This window comes from Nelumbo nucifera, chromosome 4 (genome assembly GCF_055504915.1).
Source record: "Nelumbo nucifera cultivar China Antique chromosome 4, China Antique-T2T, whole genome shotgun sequence".
In the NCBI taxonomy this organism is placed as follows: Eukaryota; Viridiplantae; Streptophyta; class Magnoliopsida; order Proteales; family Nelumbonaceae; genus Nelumbo; species Nelumbo nucifera.
Genome location: NC_142652.1, coordinates 15,560,984 through 15,580,328, shown reverse-complemented (window position 1 = coordinate 15,580,328; position 19,345 = coordinate 15,560,984). Strand labels below are relative to the sequence as shown.

Here is a 19,345-nt window from a genome sequence, read left to right as displayed (position 1 = left end):
GGGAGACTTAACAGTGGTAACTCCAGTCAACTCTTAAGTTTGAATTATACACTCTTCCATTCCCAACCCTTTGGAAAATCCTTCCAGCTTCTGCAGTTGGAGAACTTTCACCACTGAACATATCTACTGCTCACCACTCCCATCAGCACATTGTCTCCGCTGTTACAAAGTCTAATTTGAGTTGATGACCACAAAAATTACTGGTTTGGGTTAGTACAGGATCACCAGAATTTTGGTGGCATGAGGTGACTGTAGCGGAGACAGAGATAGGGCTGGTTTGAGTGGTGGGGTGATCGGAGCTGGAGGTATGGAGTGATTCATGATTATGGTTGATAGAGAGATGGGACTGGTTTGGGTTGATAGGGTGGCCAAAGGCAGAAAGAGAGAGAGATTCTTACACCACCTCTTATGATTCAGTTTTTAAATTCAATCCACCGCCTGTAGGTTACATAGCATCATTTTATTCATACAGATTCTTACACGTGTTTGTTGCTTCTGTTCTTTTTACTCCACCGCATCTTGGTGTCAATGACCTAATGGGAGAACAGAGGCTTGTTAGAGCAGATTCAAACTCTTTTCCTCTAGCATTTGCAGTGATTCCAAATACCATTAATTTGACCCCTATTACAGGTGCTTCCGAAAGGTGAATAATGGGACTCAAACAGCAACAATAGAGTGGTCTCAGACCAAGAACAATAGCAAGCAGGGAAAGCATGAGTTTCAGAAGCCTTAGGGGGCACTAGTTTTCATGGTTCCATTTTTGGTTTCCGGTGGAGATTTACTGAACTTGTTCTTCTTCTAGTTGTTTGATCCCTTGGGCTAAATGCAAACCAAAATACTCAATAGATGATTCTCTCCCCACCTCGCTGTTCGATGCATCCTCCCCTTTCCTCCGCTACTGTAACTCCCCCTGGTTGCTAAACATAAACTAGTCCGGTGTAAAACTATGCCCAATCTATTTCTACGAAACTCAGGAAATCTTTTTTAAAAATTTGGGATTTCATCACTTATTTGATCCGAAATTTTGGATTTTGTATCAAAGTTAATAAGAATAAATAATATAGATATACGTACGCTTTAGCATAGAAAATCAACATAACAAATAAATAAAGTTCTATAAAAATATGCACTAAATTCTCAAATTCGGAAAAAGCATTTTGAAAATTGTCCGAGTACTCCAAAAATAAATTCCTGCATTTGCCCCACAAATCAGAGCCCCACGTGGGGGATTGGCATCATAGTAAAAAATCCCGCATTTCCTGCATTTGGATGGCTTAAATTTTTACGTTCCTTAATCCTGTAAAAAGCTTTTGGTTTGAATCTGGAATCTGGTCCGACTTCTACTTTCTACAGTGCTAAGACGGGGCATTACAACTCTCAAGTCCCTCATTTTCTTCTGAAGTAACTTTTATTGTGACAAAATCCAAAGCACCTCAAAAGGGTCGTTTTAGTTCAAGAATTAGGTTACCTAAGATCGGTTGAATAACCAATTTTGAGCCCAGTTGTGTGGAAGGGTTTTGTTTAAAGGCTGAAGCTTTCCTTGAGTTGTTTTCGTTGAGTTGCTTTGGACAAGCCAATAAAACAAGCTTCATGGCAAAGCCTTTTTTGTTTGGCTGAAATGCAGCCAATCTGGGCTTTCGGTGTTTTTCACCATACATTACTTGTAACTACCCGGGTCATATTCGGCATGATATTGCCAACTACAGTATGAAGCAAAAACTTCGGCTGGCTGGTCACCATAAAAATTAATCCTCTCAAAACTTCAAACTTTTTAACATTGTATCACACGTTGCCAGTTAAACCTTCATTCTAGAACAAACCATCACTAATCCATATATCCACAAGGTCCAAAAGCCAACATTTTCTTGCGGTAACTCCTCGTTTCTGTTGCCAAAGCTTCTGCCAGGCTTTCTCCGGGATAGATTTGGTATAAATTGATTTAGATGGAATAGCGAAGGCTACTAAAATCCCGAGGTGTTTCAGTATTCCCTTTCTTTCTGTTGACAGAAAATCAGAAATACTATCTACTCCACTCCAAGTCAGCCTGATAGTTAGGACTGGCGTTGCTGACACGACCAGGATCATCTGGTTTGATGGAATCCACAAAAGCATGCCAACCAATAAGATATGGCAAGATAAACTGCACACATTCAACAAAAAAGTCCAAAACCATTAGACGGGACAGAAATTGTATGCGTGTATAAAGCCATTTGTAATAAATAAAGGGCATAGACGAATGAATGAAATCAGTGTCAAGTTCAAATAAGGACATAGACTAACTTGACACTGCTACGGTATGATAAAGAACCTTGTTGCAAAAATGGCATGACAAATCAGCAGGGAATAAACCTAAGGATATTAAACTAGATTCCTTATGTAAACCAAGTAAAAACAAAGGCTTTCTATTGATGAACCATGAAATATAACCACTGTCGAGAATAACAGTGTAGCCACAGTTAATTCATGCTATTACATGGGGAATGCTGGAAGAAAGAATTAAAGAAATAACACAGGACTTTTAAGAATAAAGCCTTTTCCTTTGATGACCTAAGATGCCAAGGAATGACCTTGATCAACTTTTGAATGGCACCACCAAGGAGTTTGATGGAATCAGATTTGGGGACTTACAAAGGTATTGCTTTGAGCTCTTACACACTTCGCCTTTTGATTCCCATCCCTGTAGCCTGTAATCCTCCTCCAAGGCAGGCAAGTGATTACATCCTCCAGTTGATGGTAGCTTCCAAAAAGGTCTGGGCACCCCTGTCTGCTGGCATTGGCAGCCAGATTATTGATACCAACGGTGACTTGACTTGGGTCTATAGTGGGCCCACTTCAACAGAGGATACTTCAGGTTCAGGTGCAGAAATCCATGCCCTCTTGGAAGGACCCAGAATAGCCAAGGCTTGCCCAATCAGATCTCTAGCAGTGGAAGAGATTCTAGAGTTGCTACAAAATGGGCTAAAGCCCCGGGCTCTAGCCCATGGAAACTGTCCCACTTTTTACATGAAAGTTGGGAAATTTCCTCCTCTATGATGTGCAGCTTCATATGGATCCCAAGAGATCTGAATCAAGTGGCTGATGGGTTAGATACGCTGGGAAGGGATATTTTGTATAGTGCTAATACAACGCCTTACTAATTGATTTGGGCTCTTGCTTCTTTTTTGTTGTTTTATCAAGGCCCTCGTAGACCCTCTCATTCACACCCTTCCTTTTTTTATATAATACAAGTTATCTTTATATATACCCACAGTTGTCCATTGGCCTGAATTTATCAATATCTCAAACTTAAAACAAGCAATAATTTAGCCAACCATCTGATTGATTGACTTTGGAAGGATTTCACCAATACTCTATTAAAAATTCCCCATCAGAGGTTAAGGTCATCTGATTTTAGCAAGGAGCCATATTAAAAAAATGGAGTGGGTGATTCTTTAAGAGCTGAAGTTTTGGCACTGATGGAGGGAGTACAAAGAGCAAGAATCTTGGATCTAAGGAAGCTAATCATTGAGGAGATGCCCAACTAGAATTGTCTAGCTACAAAGTGAGGAGACAAATTGAAAAAGCATTGTTGGAATCATCTGTGTAAGTTACCTTCAAGGACCTTATTGTAGGTAACAAGAACCAAGGTAATGAATAAAGGTAAGTTCGTACAAGCAGCACCTTGGAGAAGGGTTCTGAAGGTCGAAGCAAAACAGTTCCTCTTTGAAAGTTTCAGAGTGAAGGGGGAAGTAGCCATTAAAATCAGAGAAATGAAAATGGCTATGGTTTTCTTGGTAGGGGAGGAGGGGATCGTGTGATTCAAGACCTTCTTGGAAGAAGCCACTCAACTGAGTTCAAAGCTGGAATGAAAAGACTCAATAGAAGCCTGTTGTAGGAAGTATGTGGCAGTAAGAAGAATGAATGCAAAAGGAAGGTTTGTGGTGTTAGAGTTCTTCCAGAAAACAGGTAGGCAAATGGTCTGTTTCCCGGAAGGAAAACAAACAATTGGCTGGAAAGAGATCTCAGAGGTTTTGAAGAATTTCTGTCAATGGGGAGGAACAGCAAATTATTAGAGGAGAAATTTTTGAGAAGCCAAAGGAGAAACAAGAACTCAGTGAAGCTTTTGTAAGAAGGAAGGAGCAAGTGATTTTCAAAGAGACATAAGGGATGAAGATGATTGCTGTGGGACAGGCTACAAAAAGATTGTAGGTTAATCCTCAAAACTTCCACAGCTCCATTGATTGATTGGAAGAAGATTGATAATGAGTTACTGAAGAAGTTAAACTTAAAGTGCACTATCATCATAACTCCTTTTGAGAAATAAAATCAAACATATAAAACATTTTCAAGCATGTAAAACCCACAATCTCTTTTTTCTCAATTGCATTACTTCAAGTAGCTAATGTGATGTAAAACATACCGATTCTATGAACCGCCTTTGTGCCACACCCTTGAGGCAAGCCCAAACAAGTCCATGTTAGGGTCTTAAATTCTTAATTCTCACACAAAAAAATAATGATTTTATAATTTTAATTGCTTTTTAAGAAGATATTTTATTAGGATTAATGAATGAACAACATTACTAAATAGGTTCAAAAAAGGAAAAAGCATCAAATTTTCAAAAGGCGTACACTTGGGCTAAGGGCTTGAGGCACAAGGCACATCAGGCACACCAAGCGTGCACCTTTTGAAAGAGCTGCACCTAGGACCTGGGCAAGGTGCCTACCCTAAAATGTGCCTCACCGGTGCACCTAGGTGGACCATTTAAATCATTGCAGCGGATAAAACAAGAAGGAATGGGAGATGGGGTTAAAATCCTATGAGCGAAGGCCCTAACAAGTGGTAGCATGGGGCAGATGCTTGGGGTGCAGGTTTCATTACTAAAGAACCTTAACAATCAAAAGACAGATCTTGGCGTGGCTCAAGTCCTCAGCAAAAAGAAACATACCTAGGGGTGCTCACAGTTTGGTTAACCGAATCGTGGGGTAATTTTCTAGACCGAACCAATAGGTTCGATTTTTACATTCAACCGAACCAATACAACCGGTCGACCGGTTAACCATGGTTCAGTTTTTCGGTTTTTTATGCCCTTAAAATTAAAAAGAAAAAAGAAAAAACACGGTAACTGGGATCACTAGTGTCGCCGAGATGCATTAGCCTCTAACCCGTAGGCTGAGCCTCCAGTGCCGCAGATCACCAGTGTCGGAGGCCGTCGGTGAATCGGTCGGAGGGCGGAGCTCCAAAGGCCAGAACCAGAGAGAGAGAGAGAGTTCAAAGAGAGACTGAGAGGCGAGAGAGAGAGAGAGATCAAAGAGAGATTGAGAGGCGAGAGAGATTTCAGAGAGAGACTGAGAGGCGAGAGAGAGAGAGAGAGAGGGAAAGAAAAAGAAGGCCTGCGTAGCGGCTAGTGGGTGTCAGTCTGTCAGACGACTCAGACTGGCAGCCAGCAGGTGCCAGACTGGCGAACCTATCTCATCTCTCAGTTTGGCACTCTGAACACTCTCAGACTGAATTTTCGGTTCGGTTTCTGTTGGTTTTTTCAGTCGATTCGGTTTTTCGGTTTTTTTTGCACACCCCTTAACAATACCTTGATGGAGAGCCAGGTGGATGAGAGTAGAATGGGCCATGTGGGAACAAGTAAAGAGGGGGAATTGTTGGGCCTTCAAAATAAATCAAATGGGTCGATGGCTGTCAACATGCCAAGGAGTTCAAGTGGGCCCAGTGTTAAAGAGAATGAAGCCCAAAGGCTAGAAGTGGGGCCAAGCCATGGACTTAATGTTTCTGAATTCCGATCAAATTGGGCCAGTTGGGCCTAGACTTGATGTAGTTGAAGGGGCAGGTTCAGATAACCTCTTAAGTAGTCACGTGGGGGTTATTGTGAGGTCGACAATGGACACTAACTCTGGTCCATCATCGTCCTCCCCACAACCTGGAGCACCACTGAACGTATCTCAGAAGCAAACAAGCCTAAGTTGGAAACCAATAACAGTGAAAACGGTGCAATCTCCAAAACGTCATAATCCAAGGAGCAAGAAATGTCATTCCAAAAAAGCTATTGACGTGGAAGGCCTTATTTCTTCAAGTGAAGAAGACTCAGACTCTGAAGATGTAGAGATTTCAAGCATCGACAGTGTTTGCTTGGAAAGAAATGTTGGGTTCCAAGAGGCTGAAAGTTTTGACACAGAATAGCTGTTTCAGGAGATTGCTCGAAGAAACATAACAAACTCGACTGTACCTATTTTTCTTGAGGCTTCGACGGAAGGAGGCATGGGAGAAGAAATTGCTATTGGCAAAGGTGTTGAACACTATTCGACAGATTTAAAAGTGATCGTGGGGACCGAGCATATGCAGGATACTTTGTTAGTGGCTACTAACTTACCTCCTTTGCAAAGTGGAGACACACTACAGGGGAATTTGGGTGAAAAACAAGATCAGCCACTAAGTCTGTTAGGTGCTGCCTAACTCAGGGTCCGTAGAGTGAACCAGCACTGACCCTTGGATAGAATACCCCAGTTTGTCCCCTGGTTGCTGCAACAACTGTGCCTTTATTGCTTGGAGTTCCTTATTACTGTCTGCTTCCTCCCGTAATTGGTCCCATAGCGCTGTAGTGGGTTGTTGAAACACATGTAATTGGAGTATGCTCTCCACTAGATGTTTGGGTTGACGTGACAGTGCATCAGCAACTCTATTTGTTGCGCCCAGTTTGTATTCAATAGTGTAATCAAAGCCCATCAACTTTGATACCCAACGCTGCTGGTCTAGAGAAAGGACCCGTTGTTCCAATAGGAATTTCAGACTTTGGTGATCAGTCTTAACCACAAACTTACGGCCTAGCAGGTAGGAGCGCCAATGCTGAACTACCAATACAACTGCCATCAATTCCTGGTTTTAGACAGAAGAATGATTTTGTGTGGTAGATAATGCCTTACTGAAGAAAGCAAGGGGCTGACCATCTTGCACCAGCACTGCTCCCACGCCCATTCCCAGTGCATCGCACTCAACCACAAAAGGTTTGTTGAAATCTGGTAAAGCTAGAGCTGGTGGGGATGACACCGCTGCTCTTAAGGCTTCAAATGCTACTTGGGCTTTGTAGTTCCAGATGAAAGAGTCTTTCTTTAGAAGGACTGTCAGTGGTGCTGCAATTATCCCATAGCTTTTAATGAAGCGTCAGTAGTACCCTGTGAGTCCTAGAAATGCCCTGAGTTTCTTGGTGTTACATGGCGTTGGCCACTGTTGGATGGTAGCTATCTTGTCCGGGTCTGCTGAGACCTTTCCATCTTCCACCTCATGGCCCAAATAGTGTACATGGCCTGCTGAAAGGCGCACTTCGATTCTTTGGCATACAACTGATTTTGTAAGAGAATGTCTAGAGTAATCTACAAATCCACTAAATGTTGGGCCCATGTTGGGCTGTACACCAAAATGTCATCAAAAAAGACTAATATGAAACGACGTAAATGTGGCCTAAACAAGTCCGGAAGGCCGTTTTTTGGAATGTCACTTTCATGGACTCTAATCTGATGGTATCCAGCCCGTAAATCCAACTTTGAGAAAATTCTTGCAGTCTTGAGTTCACTAGGAGCTCATCTATTACCGGAATTGGAAAGCCGTCCTTAACTGTAATATTATTAAGTGCCCGATAATCCACACAAAATCGCCATGTCTCGTCTTTCTTTTTGACAAGAAGAACGGGTGAAGAAAATGGGTTGTGGATGGGTTGAATAAAATTTTTATCCAATAGTTCTTGAACCTACTTTTCAATTTCTTGTTTTTGAAAATAGAGATAACAATACAATGGTAGGAGATGCATCCGGCAATTGTGTGATATTGTGGTCATGATTCCTTGTTGGGGGTAGGTTCGTTGGCTCCTTGAAAACTGCAGCATATTGTTGGAGAATGTTGTGGAGCTGTTGTTTGTAATCAGCTTGAGTCGATGTATCCTGGGCCTAGGATAACATTGAGCCTGTATGATTTGATCCCCAAATGGTGAGCTGATTTGGGTCTCGTGCTTCTTTCAACATGGATGCCAAGCTTACTGGGCTGGCTCGGCTAGCTGAGTGGCCTTGCAAATGCACTTTTGTTCCTTCTATCATGAAATCCATAGACAAACAGGCCCAGTCGCATAGAGCAAGCCCAAGTTGCTGTAACCATTGAATTCCCAATACATTGTCGGCCCCACTTAACTCCAATGGGTAAAGATCAATCAGAAATTGTTGCTCTTGGATGCGTAACCCAATGTCTGTGCAAATTCCATCGCATTGGAGTGAGGTCCCATTTGCCACATGGACCTTAAATGAGGTTGTGGGCTGAACTGGTAATCCCAATCTTTTGACTAGCACAATGGTTACAAAGTTTAGAGTGCTACCACTGTCAATGAGGATAGACACTTGGCGGCCCCAAACTAGACCCATTGCGTAACCCAATGTCTGTGCAAATTCCATCGCATTGGAGTGAGGTCCCATTTGCCACATGGACCTTAAATGAGGTTGTGGGCTGAACTGGTAATCCCAATCTTTTGACTAGCACAATGGTTACAAAGTTTAGAGTGCTACCACTGTCAATGAGGATAGACACTTGGCGGCCCCAAACTAGACCCATCACCCTCATGGTTTGGGGTGATGAAAACCCCGCTAGGGCCTATAACGAGATTTCTAGATGTATGGTCTCAGCCCAGTGTTCATCAGTCAACGATCTTTCTTCCCGTTGCTGATCCTCTTCTTCCTCCTCAGTTTGTAATAAGAAGGCTTGTTGAGATTTGCATCTATGGCTAGGGCCGAACTATTCTTCACAATTGTAGCAAAGACCTTTGTCTCGGCAATTTTGCACCTCTGCCCATGTTAATTTCTTGAATGGAATAACAGCACTCGGGCCTAAGTTACCTGGTGATTTGCCTAAGATGCTGCCTTCTTTATTGAGTCTCGTCCCTTCCAGTATGGGTGTCATAAATGATTTGTTTGTCTGCTGCCACGGGCGGTTTAGATGTCGGGCTCGAGCTATCTTTTCTTCTTGGGTGCAAGCTAGGGCTGTCGCGGCCATCACAGTTGATGGATGCATCACCTTGACCTCCAACTGAATTTCTTCCTTGAGTCCTCCCACAAAAGCTCCGACCAGAGCCTTCTCCAACCACCCTTGGACTCTTAACGATAGACGTTCAAACTCCAACTGGTAGTCACAAACACTTCCTACTTGCTTTATCTTCGCAAGACTCTCATCAAAATCTTCATAATCGAAAGCTCCGAATCAGACACACAGGGCATCCGTGAAGTCGAGCCATGAAATACGGGGGTGCCCTCGACGGTACCACTGATACCAGAGAATTGCATCTCCATCCAAACCAACGCCACCCTATCTGGTCTGGACGTTTCGTTTGGTGTTCCAAGGGATGGGGTCTCCGCCTGAGAAGACTGGGAAGCTTAGTTTGGTGTTCCTTTCCAACGTGGGGCTGCTTCTTCGGTTACTTCCTTGGCTAACCCGATCCTGGTCGATTTCCTTATCTTCAACCGGCGAGCCCTGTTCCAGTCTTTGCAAGATCTTTGTTAGTGTATCCTTGATACCTCACATCTCGCCTGAGACTCGGTGGAGCTCGACTTCCACCTGATCAACTCGTGCCTCCATGGCTGTAGATCGCGTATTGGTCATGCTCAGATACCAATCTGTTAGGTGCTGCCTAACTCGGTTCGTAGAGTGAACCGAGCTCCTAAGGAGAGAGGAAAAACAGAAGGGGAAACAGAGAGAGAGTTGTTCGATGGAATGCTTGCCTTCATCCTTTCTTCCTCTGGTCTTTATAGCACGGGTAAGTTGTTTACAGTTTACAGTTTGTTACAAGACTGTTACAGTTTGTTGTAGGACTGTTACTTTGTTCTAACAGTCTGCCACTTGGATTAACCTCTTGTTGACGTGGCTTCTCCCTTTTCTTGTAGACTTGACATGTAGGCTGGCTGTTTCTGTGCACGGGTCTTGGTTTCTGTGCATGGGTCTTGGTTTGCCGCAGCTCTTGGTCTTAACAAAGTCCCTCTGTCCAGACCAGCACCAGGCCTCTTGACACAGGAGTGGAAACAAATCTTTGTGGGCTGAATACTAGTCCAAGAAGTCGTGGTCTTCCTATAAAGCCCCCCCCCCCCGGAAGGTCTCTGGGAAAAGCTTTTTAGTCCCTTTGGGCACAAGTGGACAATGCCAATGCAGATTAGCAGTCTATTTGGACCTACAACTTTCAGATGGCCTAAGAAAAGAGGTACAGTCTTGTGGAGGTGTGCTAAGGCCGCACTGGTTTGGACTGTCTGGGAAGAAAGAAATGCCAGGATTTTTTATGAGAAGGAGAGGAATGAGGTAATTGTATGAGAATGCTTAATTAATAGAGCAATCAATTGGGTGAAGACCTTGGAATTATTTTCTCCTTTCTCCTTTGATGATTTATGGAGAAAATGGGAGACCTAAACCATTAGTAGAGTGGAAACCCCCTCAAGAGGGTAAGGGTATCATTAAGCTCAACTTTGATGTAGCAGTTTAGGCAACCCAGGTCCTTCTGGTGTTGGGGGAGTGTTCAGAAATACAGACGGGCTAATCATTGTTAATCGGAGGTGATTCCAAGCTGGTGATCCAGTGGTCAAAAGAACCAGAAACAGAAGCCTGGTCCTATAAAGGGGCTTTACGAAGGTTCAAATGAACTACAAACATGTCAGTTCAATTCCAATGGGAAAGAAGATCAGCAAACGGGTTAGCACTCACTAGCTAAACAGGGGGTGCATAGGAATCAGATTTTTTGACTAAACTGTATTTCTTTGTTTTATTCTGAGGCTGCACCTCATGCCTCATCTTGGGAACTTTCTCTGTATGTCTTTTTGCTACTAACCTATTAATAAAATCATTCATTATTCATCAAAAAAAAAAAAAAAAAGAGGTTAAGGTCATCTTGCAAATTTTATTTCACAAAGCCAACGACTTATGTAAGTGTTTGCTATCAATTTGGATATGCTGGATCAATCAGATTGCAGCAAGCTTATTCAGGCTTCTTTGTTTTACAAGACTCATACACGGTTTCATCACTATCTACGGTGACAAAATCTTCAGACATAAGCAATCCAATAATTTCTTCTAATAACAGTTAAAGGGGGGGAGAGCCAAAAAGGGAGAAATAACATACATTAAAAGCTGATACGAGAACCGTTAACTCTGCTTTGGTAATCGGAATATAGATACTTTCATCCACATTCAAGAGCTTGTTCTGGACACCTATAATAAATGGCACAAAACAAAAGGAGAGCAGATGTTACATCTGGGAGAAATTTCTTTGGAGATAACAAGTGTCATAAGCAATATATGATCCTTCTTGGATCGCAAATCACCGAATGAAAAATGGAGAAACATTCAGTAGTGCTTGGACTAATGCAAGTATTTTATATAGGCTTTTGAGACAATCTAGGAAGATCTTTTAAAACTGAACTATAAACAGAAGACACCATATGGGAAATCAAATTAAGGAGTCCAGCTTGACTGGATGCATCTAATCATTAAATAATCATTTTCAAAATGATAAAATCAAATGGCTTGATAAAATAAGTTGGTCATAGCTTGGTGGTGGTATTGATAAAAAAAATCAAATGGCTTGATTTTTGGAGTTAAAAAACTTTGACACATAGCTTACAAGCTGACCATTTTGTTAATAAAAGCATTTATAAGTTTTAAATCAATGACTGTGGTATCTAAAGCATGGTTTACCAAGGGTTACTTGACGCCAGACCTACAACATTTTTGAACTCAGAAATTGGAGCTTTTGTTGCCATCAACAACTGACCAGGTCCAGAATGATAATAAGTGGGACTAAGTTCTTCAGACAATCTAAGTTTGAAAAGAAAATGTGATGGAATATGGATATGTTACTCACCCATAATTAACAAGGGTTTCATCATAAATTAGCCAAAAGTATGGTAGCAGATAGAGTGGCAATTTCTGACCCAACCAACCCATCTACTTATAATGCAACTATTTAAGAGGTAGGTTGAATATGGGTTGAGTCACCTATTGGGTCAAAAAAAAAAGGGTTGGGTTTGGTTGGATTAAAGGTGTCTATTTGGGTCAACTACATGAAAAGTTACATATGCCACCCTCTCCCTTTTTTGATAAGTCATATGCCACTTCTCCCTCTTCTCTTTCCTACTGATTCCTTCCTTCTACTCTCCTCCTGAATCCCAATTGTGTCTCCCTCTTCTCTCTTCTCTCTCCTCTCTCCTACCTGTTCCCTCTTTCCTACTCAAGTCCAATTTGAACCAACCTCAGTAGTGGCATTTGGCATTACATGAGAACCCAAAGTTTTTCTTTTCTCAATGAGGATTCATTTACATAGGTTTAAATGTTTAAATGGGTGGTTAGGTTGAGTCAACTGTCAACCCGTGCACATGTTAGAGATATAAGTAATTAATGGATGTAAGTAGTTGGTGAATAAGTTGGTTTTCAACCTACATCCAATCCAACTCATCCATTTGTCACCCCTACTCTCCTAGTAGCAGGTTATTTTAAATGGGTGGTTAGGTTGAGTCAGCCCGTGCACATGTTAGAGATATAAGTAATTAATGGGTGTAAATGGTTGGTGAATGAGTTGGTCTTCAACCTACATCCAATCCAACTCATCCATTTGTCACCCCCACTCTCCTAGTAGCAGGTTATTTTATTGGATCACCTATAATTTTATAACAATATTGTTTTATAATCAGCAGTTTCATGATATCATTAAGGAATGTGCCTTGAAGGGGACCAACCAAGACCATCATGTGAGAAGTTCAGACAGATGATATGCACAGCCACATTCCACCAAATAGGGTAAAAGGGCAAATAAAATGCATCCACCCCAAGATGTTGGATACTACTGGTATATGCACATACACAAAAACAAATAATAAATAATGTATTAGTCTATTAGACAAAAGAGTTCAGAAATGAGATTATTACTGAGATTAAAGAAATGCCCAGAGCCATCTGGAAGGGGTTCAGCTTTCAAGACCTTCCTAACTTTTCCTTCTTCACTGCAAAAGACAATAATTTTTTTGATGGGTAACAGTAAACCAGTTTCACTGATGATAATATGTTGCAAAAGACAACAAAATTTACCTGATAGTTGAATAATTCCAAAACAAAATCCTCTAAAATAGGAACTCCAAACTCCATATTCCAAAAGAGAAGTAAAACATGAAGAACACCAATTTTAATGATGGTAGTTGAGGCAAATAACAACAAAAAATTCCCCCATCACTAGTCAGGGCTTCATCCAAGATATCGTGCACACTAAGATGCAGAAGATCGGTGCCAGTGGTGATATGATGATATCGACATGCCAGCTAGTGTAAGGCCCTGTTTGAGTAGGCTGGGCTGGGCTTTTGAAAGCTAAAAAGCCCAGAGAAAATCTTTTCTGGTTTGGCAAGGTATTCTTTGAAAGCAGCAGGCCAGCAGAAGTTGAAGCCCAAAAATAGGCCAAAAACAGAAAGCTTCATGTGAAGCTTCCATTACTTTTTTTATTAAGATTTGAGCTTTGAGAAAATAATGCAAAGAACCCACATGTTTTGTTATTGGAAGTGATAACTTCATTAAAGCAAATGAAAGTAATATCAAATACAACTGTCAACCCCTGAAATAGGGTATTGATCCCAAGGTAATCCTTTATTACAACCAAGGTTTAAAATATCAATACAGGCCGATAGGCCCGATACGTCGGTAGCAGCATATCAGCCTGTATCGAAGCTCACTCTCCCTTTTTTTTCTTTGAAACTGATTCAGAGGGGTCGGTCTAAGGCTGGTCTACCCCCTGAACCAGGTCAGACCCCGATACGACCCCTGTAGGGGCGTATCATTAAGCCACTGATACGATAAGATATGCCCAATACGGGGCATATCGTATCGAAACTTTGAACCTTGATTACAACATTGCCCAGAATAGATTGTCCCTCATAGTCCCTTGTTTAGCTAAGGTATCAGCTAGTCCATTAGCTGACATTCTTGTCCACTTAAAAGAAGCACCAATCTCCCTTATTATGTTAAGGATTTCCCTTGTGGATTGTCTTTATACCCAAGCTCCCAAACTACCCAACTGCAACCAATCAATTAGCAATTTAGAGTCTCCTTCTATCTCAATTTGGTGTAACCCCAACTTTTTGGCACATCTTACACCTTGAAGCAAAGCCATCACCTCCACTCTCAACAAGTCTCCAAATCCTATAGGCCCCAAAAACATAGCAAAAATTTTATCATCTTCATCTCTGAATACTCCCCCTATACCCGAAGGCCCAAATTGCCTCTAGAGCTCCCATAAAAGTTCAACTTCATCCTTTCTTGTGTTTGGTGGGGACCACCGTTTCTGCACAATAGATCTTAGGGAAGTTGTATTTACTACCTCTCTCCAATTCTTGTAAATGTCCTCAGATGAGAAGTCTTTGAACAAATCAATTGATTTCAACTAGTGAATAACCATAATAGATATTCTTTCTATAGTTTCCTCCTTAGATTCTCTACTCCATTAAAGATCCTATTGTTTCTTTCTTCCCCAAGCTGATCAGAGAATAGCTGTTCTTGTGGCTCTCCACATAATTCTTCCATGCCTCTTCAGTTTCCTAAAAAAACTTGAGTTAAATAGAGACTTACCACATCCAATGGAGGTGTCCACCTGCAGCCAAAGTGAGAGGAGAACCAAATCCAAGTAAAGAGTACAAAAGGACAAGAGGTTAATAAATGTGTGATGGTCTCACCAGAACCCAAGCAAAGACTACAAACACGGGGTGAGAGGAAAAAAGTTGGCCTTTTTCTTTGCAACACATCCAGAGTATTGATTTTTTGGAGTACCATCTCCTAGCAAAAAGCCCAAATTTTTAGAGGTACAAGGCTAAACCAAACCTCCTTTGAAGGAAAGTTCCTACAAGGTTAGCTGACTGAAGGAGGACATTATAGAAAGGGCCATAAGTGAATACACCAGACAGGGAGGGTTTCCAAATTCTACTATCCAAACAAGATTGATCCAAGTAGGTCGACCCTAAAAGAGTAATAAGCTCATCCATCACCTCCGTTGGTGACTCCCTTATCCCTCTCCTCAATCCCAAGTCCCATGAGTTATCAATAAAAACTGAAGAGATCTCTTTTCTTTTATTCTTTGAGTGAATAAATAGAAGGGAACCTAACACTAAGGGGAATCTCTCCAACCCAAAACAATACTTTGTTTCCTAATTCCTACACATGCATCAAATTTGAAATAATTAAGGATAGAAGGCAAGATACTATGAATAGCTTTCCAAGGAGAACAATGAGAAGCCCTAGGATTGAGCCTCGCATCCCAACCACTGTCTGCTAACCCGTGTATGCTAACAATCACTCTATGCCACAGTTTATCCTCTTCCATCGACAACCTCCATAACCATTTCCCCAAGAATGTTGTATTTCTTAGTCTAACATTTCCTATTCCTAGGCTTCCATCATCTCTACTCCTAGAAACCACCTCCTACTTATCGATCAAAAAAAACCTTCCACTTCATTAGGTAATCCTTCTTAGTGTCCCTTGGTTCCCACAAGAAGTCCCTCATAATCTTCTCTAATTGGTTTGCCACTTTCACCGGTATTAGCTAGAAAATCTTAAAAAGATACACCAAAATATCTCATCTAGAAAAAAACTTTATGGTGTAAATAAGGATGATTACTGCTTTCTTCCGACAAATGAACTAAAAAGCAATGCTATCAGAGATCTCAAATCAAACCAAGCAGCATAAACCTAAAATAGTTAATGGCTTATGAAGTATAAATTGAAAAAATTCTCATCTAAATACAAAACAAGTCCATTTACAATTGGTAAAATGTAAAAATAGCATAAACAACATACCTTTTTCCTTTGAATGGGTCATGAAAAAATTCACATGACCCCTTTGCACCAAGGTTTATTAGCGTTCCAATTTCAGTCACTGATAGTGAGAATACCTAAATAAGACAAATACACAGTTCGTATTATGCATTCAGAAGTCTAAAGCATTCAAACATTTGCTTATTTTGGAACTTGCTTCATGCATCCATGCAATTTGGATTTGGCAAAAGGGGTTCTTGCATATCACATGAAAAGAAAATCTTGATTCATAGAGTGTCTTTATCTATATTACCCAGATACACCAAGAACATGGATGGACAAGGAGTCTGAATTTGCCATGACCTCCTCTCAAGGCGATAACTCCAATACACGTCTTACATTCTGCTTGTGCCATTGTTTTCAACGTTCCAAGACTGTCTTGTGCCATTCTTCTTTCTCAACCCCACCAAAACCCTAGTCATTTTCCCTATTTCTCTCCTCTCTCAAGCTTCAGTCTCCACCAGATCTGACTTCATGCATTGGCTCCTATACATGGTCAACAGATTGCCAGTGGCCTACTCTCTCTCCCAAATTCCCAATGCCAACCACTTTCATGCTCACACCAAGCCAAAACACTTTCTTGATAAGGGTAGGGGTGTCCTGTACATGGCAAGCTCAACATAGGGCTTATGATTCCCAATTATTTCATGGTGATGATTAGATTGAATATCTAATAGTCAATGGCTTGACAGGACATGGTGTTGCAGGTAGAGGAGGTGGTGAAGCTGGGCATAATCAACTTGGCACATAGTGGCAGAGCAAGACTTTGGAGGCTGCCTTGTGCATGGGGAGAAGTTGTCTGCTAAAAAGTGGGATGATAGGGTTTATGCCAAGGTAATGGAGGCATCATTCTCAGAAATTTCTGAAATGCTGTGGTTAGCCAACATTGGAGCACAGCTTTGAAAAGTAAAAGTTTAAAAAAAATGGATACTTTTGCATTTATCTAATTTATTGCCAGTGATGGTTTCCAGCAATGCAGTGGTGGTTATCAAAGATAGCAATCCCTTGTACTTGATAAGGATTGGTGTATTTCGAACAATTTGTTGTATACTTACCAAATATCATGCTGAATTTAAGACAACCTCAAATTGTAACATTGGTGAACTACCAACAGTGCAAACCAAACCCTGTAACAGCAACTGCTACACATTTTCTGGAAATGGGTCTCCGTGGGTTTGGAACATGGAAAAAATGACATGAGATATGGGACAGATCACAGACACAGATGTAAGAACCATATTGGGGTTACCACAAGGTTTATAACCTTCAGGTCACCGCAAATCCAGACTCCTAGACAAGGTATCAGATTGGAAATTTACACTACTAAAAAGTAAAAACTGAGGCACCGGACGAGAGGAAGTTATGGCAAATATGATGTAAAGAAGGGAAATCTCGAAGAAAAATCTACTGTTCCCTTAAATTCATGTAAACATCTCCATGGATTACAATATTAAACTAAATTTCACCTCATACAAAGAAAGCAACAAGCCACCGATGTGTGTCAATCTAATAAAACACAGGAGTTGACTATGTAATCGAACTTGAGAAATAAGTGTCTATATGTACTTCATCCTCAATCCAAACTCAAATAGAAAATGTATCTGTATATTACCAAAAAAAGTTCTGAAAATTTTAAAGACAAAAAACTCACCTGCTTTCTGCTCCAATCATATTGTCGAAGACCAACTGCAGGAGCAAACTGAAGAAGCACAAACCCCTCTTTCGATAACTTAAATGCTCCTGACTGGGCCAACCAAAAATCCACAAGAATAAATAAATTTACTTGGAGTACTGAAGTGTAATGACAATTTCGAGCATTCTTTTAACAGTAAAGCCCAGGGCTGAGTTCTTAAATGAGCAAAACAGAACATAAAACATACATCTAAAGGGACAAACTCTAGAACCTTTGGCTCTACTGTTAAAGCTGCCTTCCCCTTGTATATGGAATGACCAACGAAAACCCTTGGAGGAGGCAAGACTACAACCAAAAGATCAGCTAATTCAGATAAACTCTAGAGACCGAATCAGTTAGGACTTTTTGCAAGAAAAATGATCAAGTTTTCTGCATTGACAAATTCAGTGATGTTTGTAAAATAATATTCAATTAGGCAAGCGGGAAAAATTCCCAGTTATTTTGGCTAATTTGCCCCCGTATTAGAACCTAACCTTTCTTTCTCTTTTCAAACTTTCAAACAGATGAATCTTCAGGCAACACTTCCTTTTGTAACTTCCGGCAACACAAATTTAAGGTGGTGTCACCCACAATAGATCACGATCACGACGTAAAGTTATCGTTAAAGTACACAGGAGAGGTTAGAGAGAAGGTGCTCTCAACAACACTTCACCATTGGAAATGGTACAATGTGCGCTTAAGAACACCAAATCTCTGGCATTTATCGTGCAAGTATATTGACGGTTTGGACTCGAGTGGGCCAATATTCCATTGAGTCGGTTGTGGTTAACATTTCCACCTACATTGAAGGGGCTCCTTACGCCTGAAGGATTTTCTGGAAAGAAAGAGGAGATGGGGGTCGACTTTGTTGGGATTGGGAATAACCACTGGAAGGTTCGTTGGTAGTGCTTGCCAAGCTTCCTTCGCATGGTACAAATTCGATTTCAAAATCCCACACCTTGGACGAGTTATTGCATCTGGGTAACAAGGTAACAAAGGAAAAGCTATTTGAACCCATTGAAGAACAAAGAAAACGGCTTACCAGTAGATCGGTTTGAGGAAGAACTTTGAAGTACAAAATCAAGGGAGTTCAAAAACTAGTGTCAAAACCCCAAAAAAAAAATCCAGAGAAAGAAAAAAAAAATGCTCTAGTTCAAAAGGAATAATGGTTGCCTGGTTGGTGGAAAAGCACGGAAGATCGGTTTCAGAGAGCAAGAAGAAACAAACTCTCATCACAGTTTTTCTCATTTTTATAAAAAAAAAAAAAGATTGATTTTTGTTCTAAACACCTGCTGTTTGGTCATTTTTTTACAAACAGAACCGAATTTGTCAATTCAAAAAATTTGGTTGCAAAAAGCCCTATCCATCCTAAACCCCAGACAAGAAAAATATTGATAAATAGTAAAGGTAAGAGAAGCCACTCACCTTCTGGAGACTGTGGAGCGAACGAGTCTTCTGAAGGTCTGGTGAACCTCTGCTGTTCGAAGTTCTCTGAGTGGCGGCATTTCACAGAGGGAGTCTTTGTGGAAACGCGGCCAAGCTCAGGAATGCAGTAGCTATTCCGAAGCGACACTTGCGAGAAGATTGGACTGCATTTAGGGTTTTGTGGAGGGAGAAGATGAGAAACGAGGTGCATTTCTCGTGACTATCCGTTTGATTACTACGGTGATTCGGTGAACTGGTTTCTCCATTTTTTTGGCTTCCGAGGCATTTTTTCGCGTGTGATGACTTACAAGTAACGGCGGGAGTTATTTCATAATAGCTGAAGGGGTTGAACTGAATTATTTTTTGTTGGATTAATTACTGAAATGGGTTCAACCATGATGCCG

General features: G+C 41.1%; 2 protein-coding genes across 2 annotated transcripts in view; one reads left to right on the top strand and one right to left on the bottom strand.

Moving 5' to 3' along the window:
* The window catches only part of LOC104586745 (5-methyltetrahydropteroyltriglutamate--homocysteine methyltransferase 2-like), a 34,038-nt gene that overhangs the window by 2,470 nt on the left and 12,223 nt on the right, over positions 1-19,345 (top strand). The window lies entirely within an intron of this gene.
* On the bottom strand, positions 1,747-19,295 carry LOC104586746 (single-stranded DNA-binding protein WHY1, chloroplastic-like). Its single transcript, XM_010244073.3, has 7 exons — positions 18,942-19,295; positions 17,725-17,822; positions 17,496-17,588; positions 15,827-15,921; positions 12,922-12,995; positions 11,120-11,208; positions 1,747-2,140 (listed from the first exon to the last, which is right to left on the bottom strand). Exons 1-7 carry the CDS (start codon positions 19,150-19,152, stop codon positions 2,021-2,023), a joined length of 780 nt encoding a protein of 259 aa, XP_010242375.1. The 5' UTR covers positions 19,153-19,295; the 3' UTR covers positions 1,747-2,020.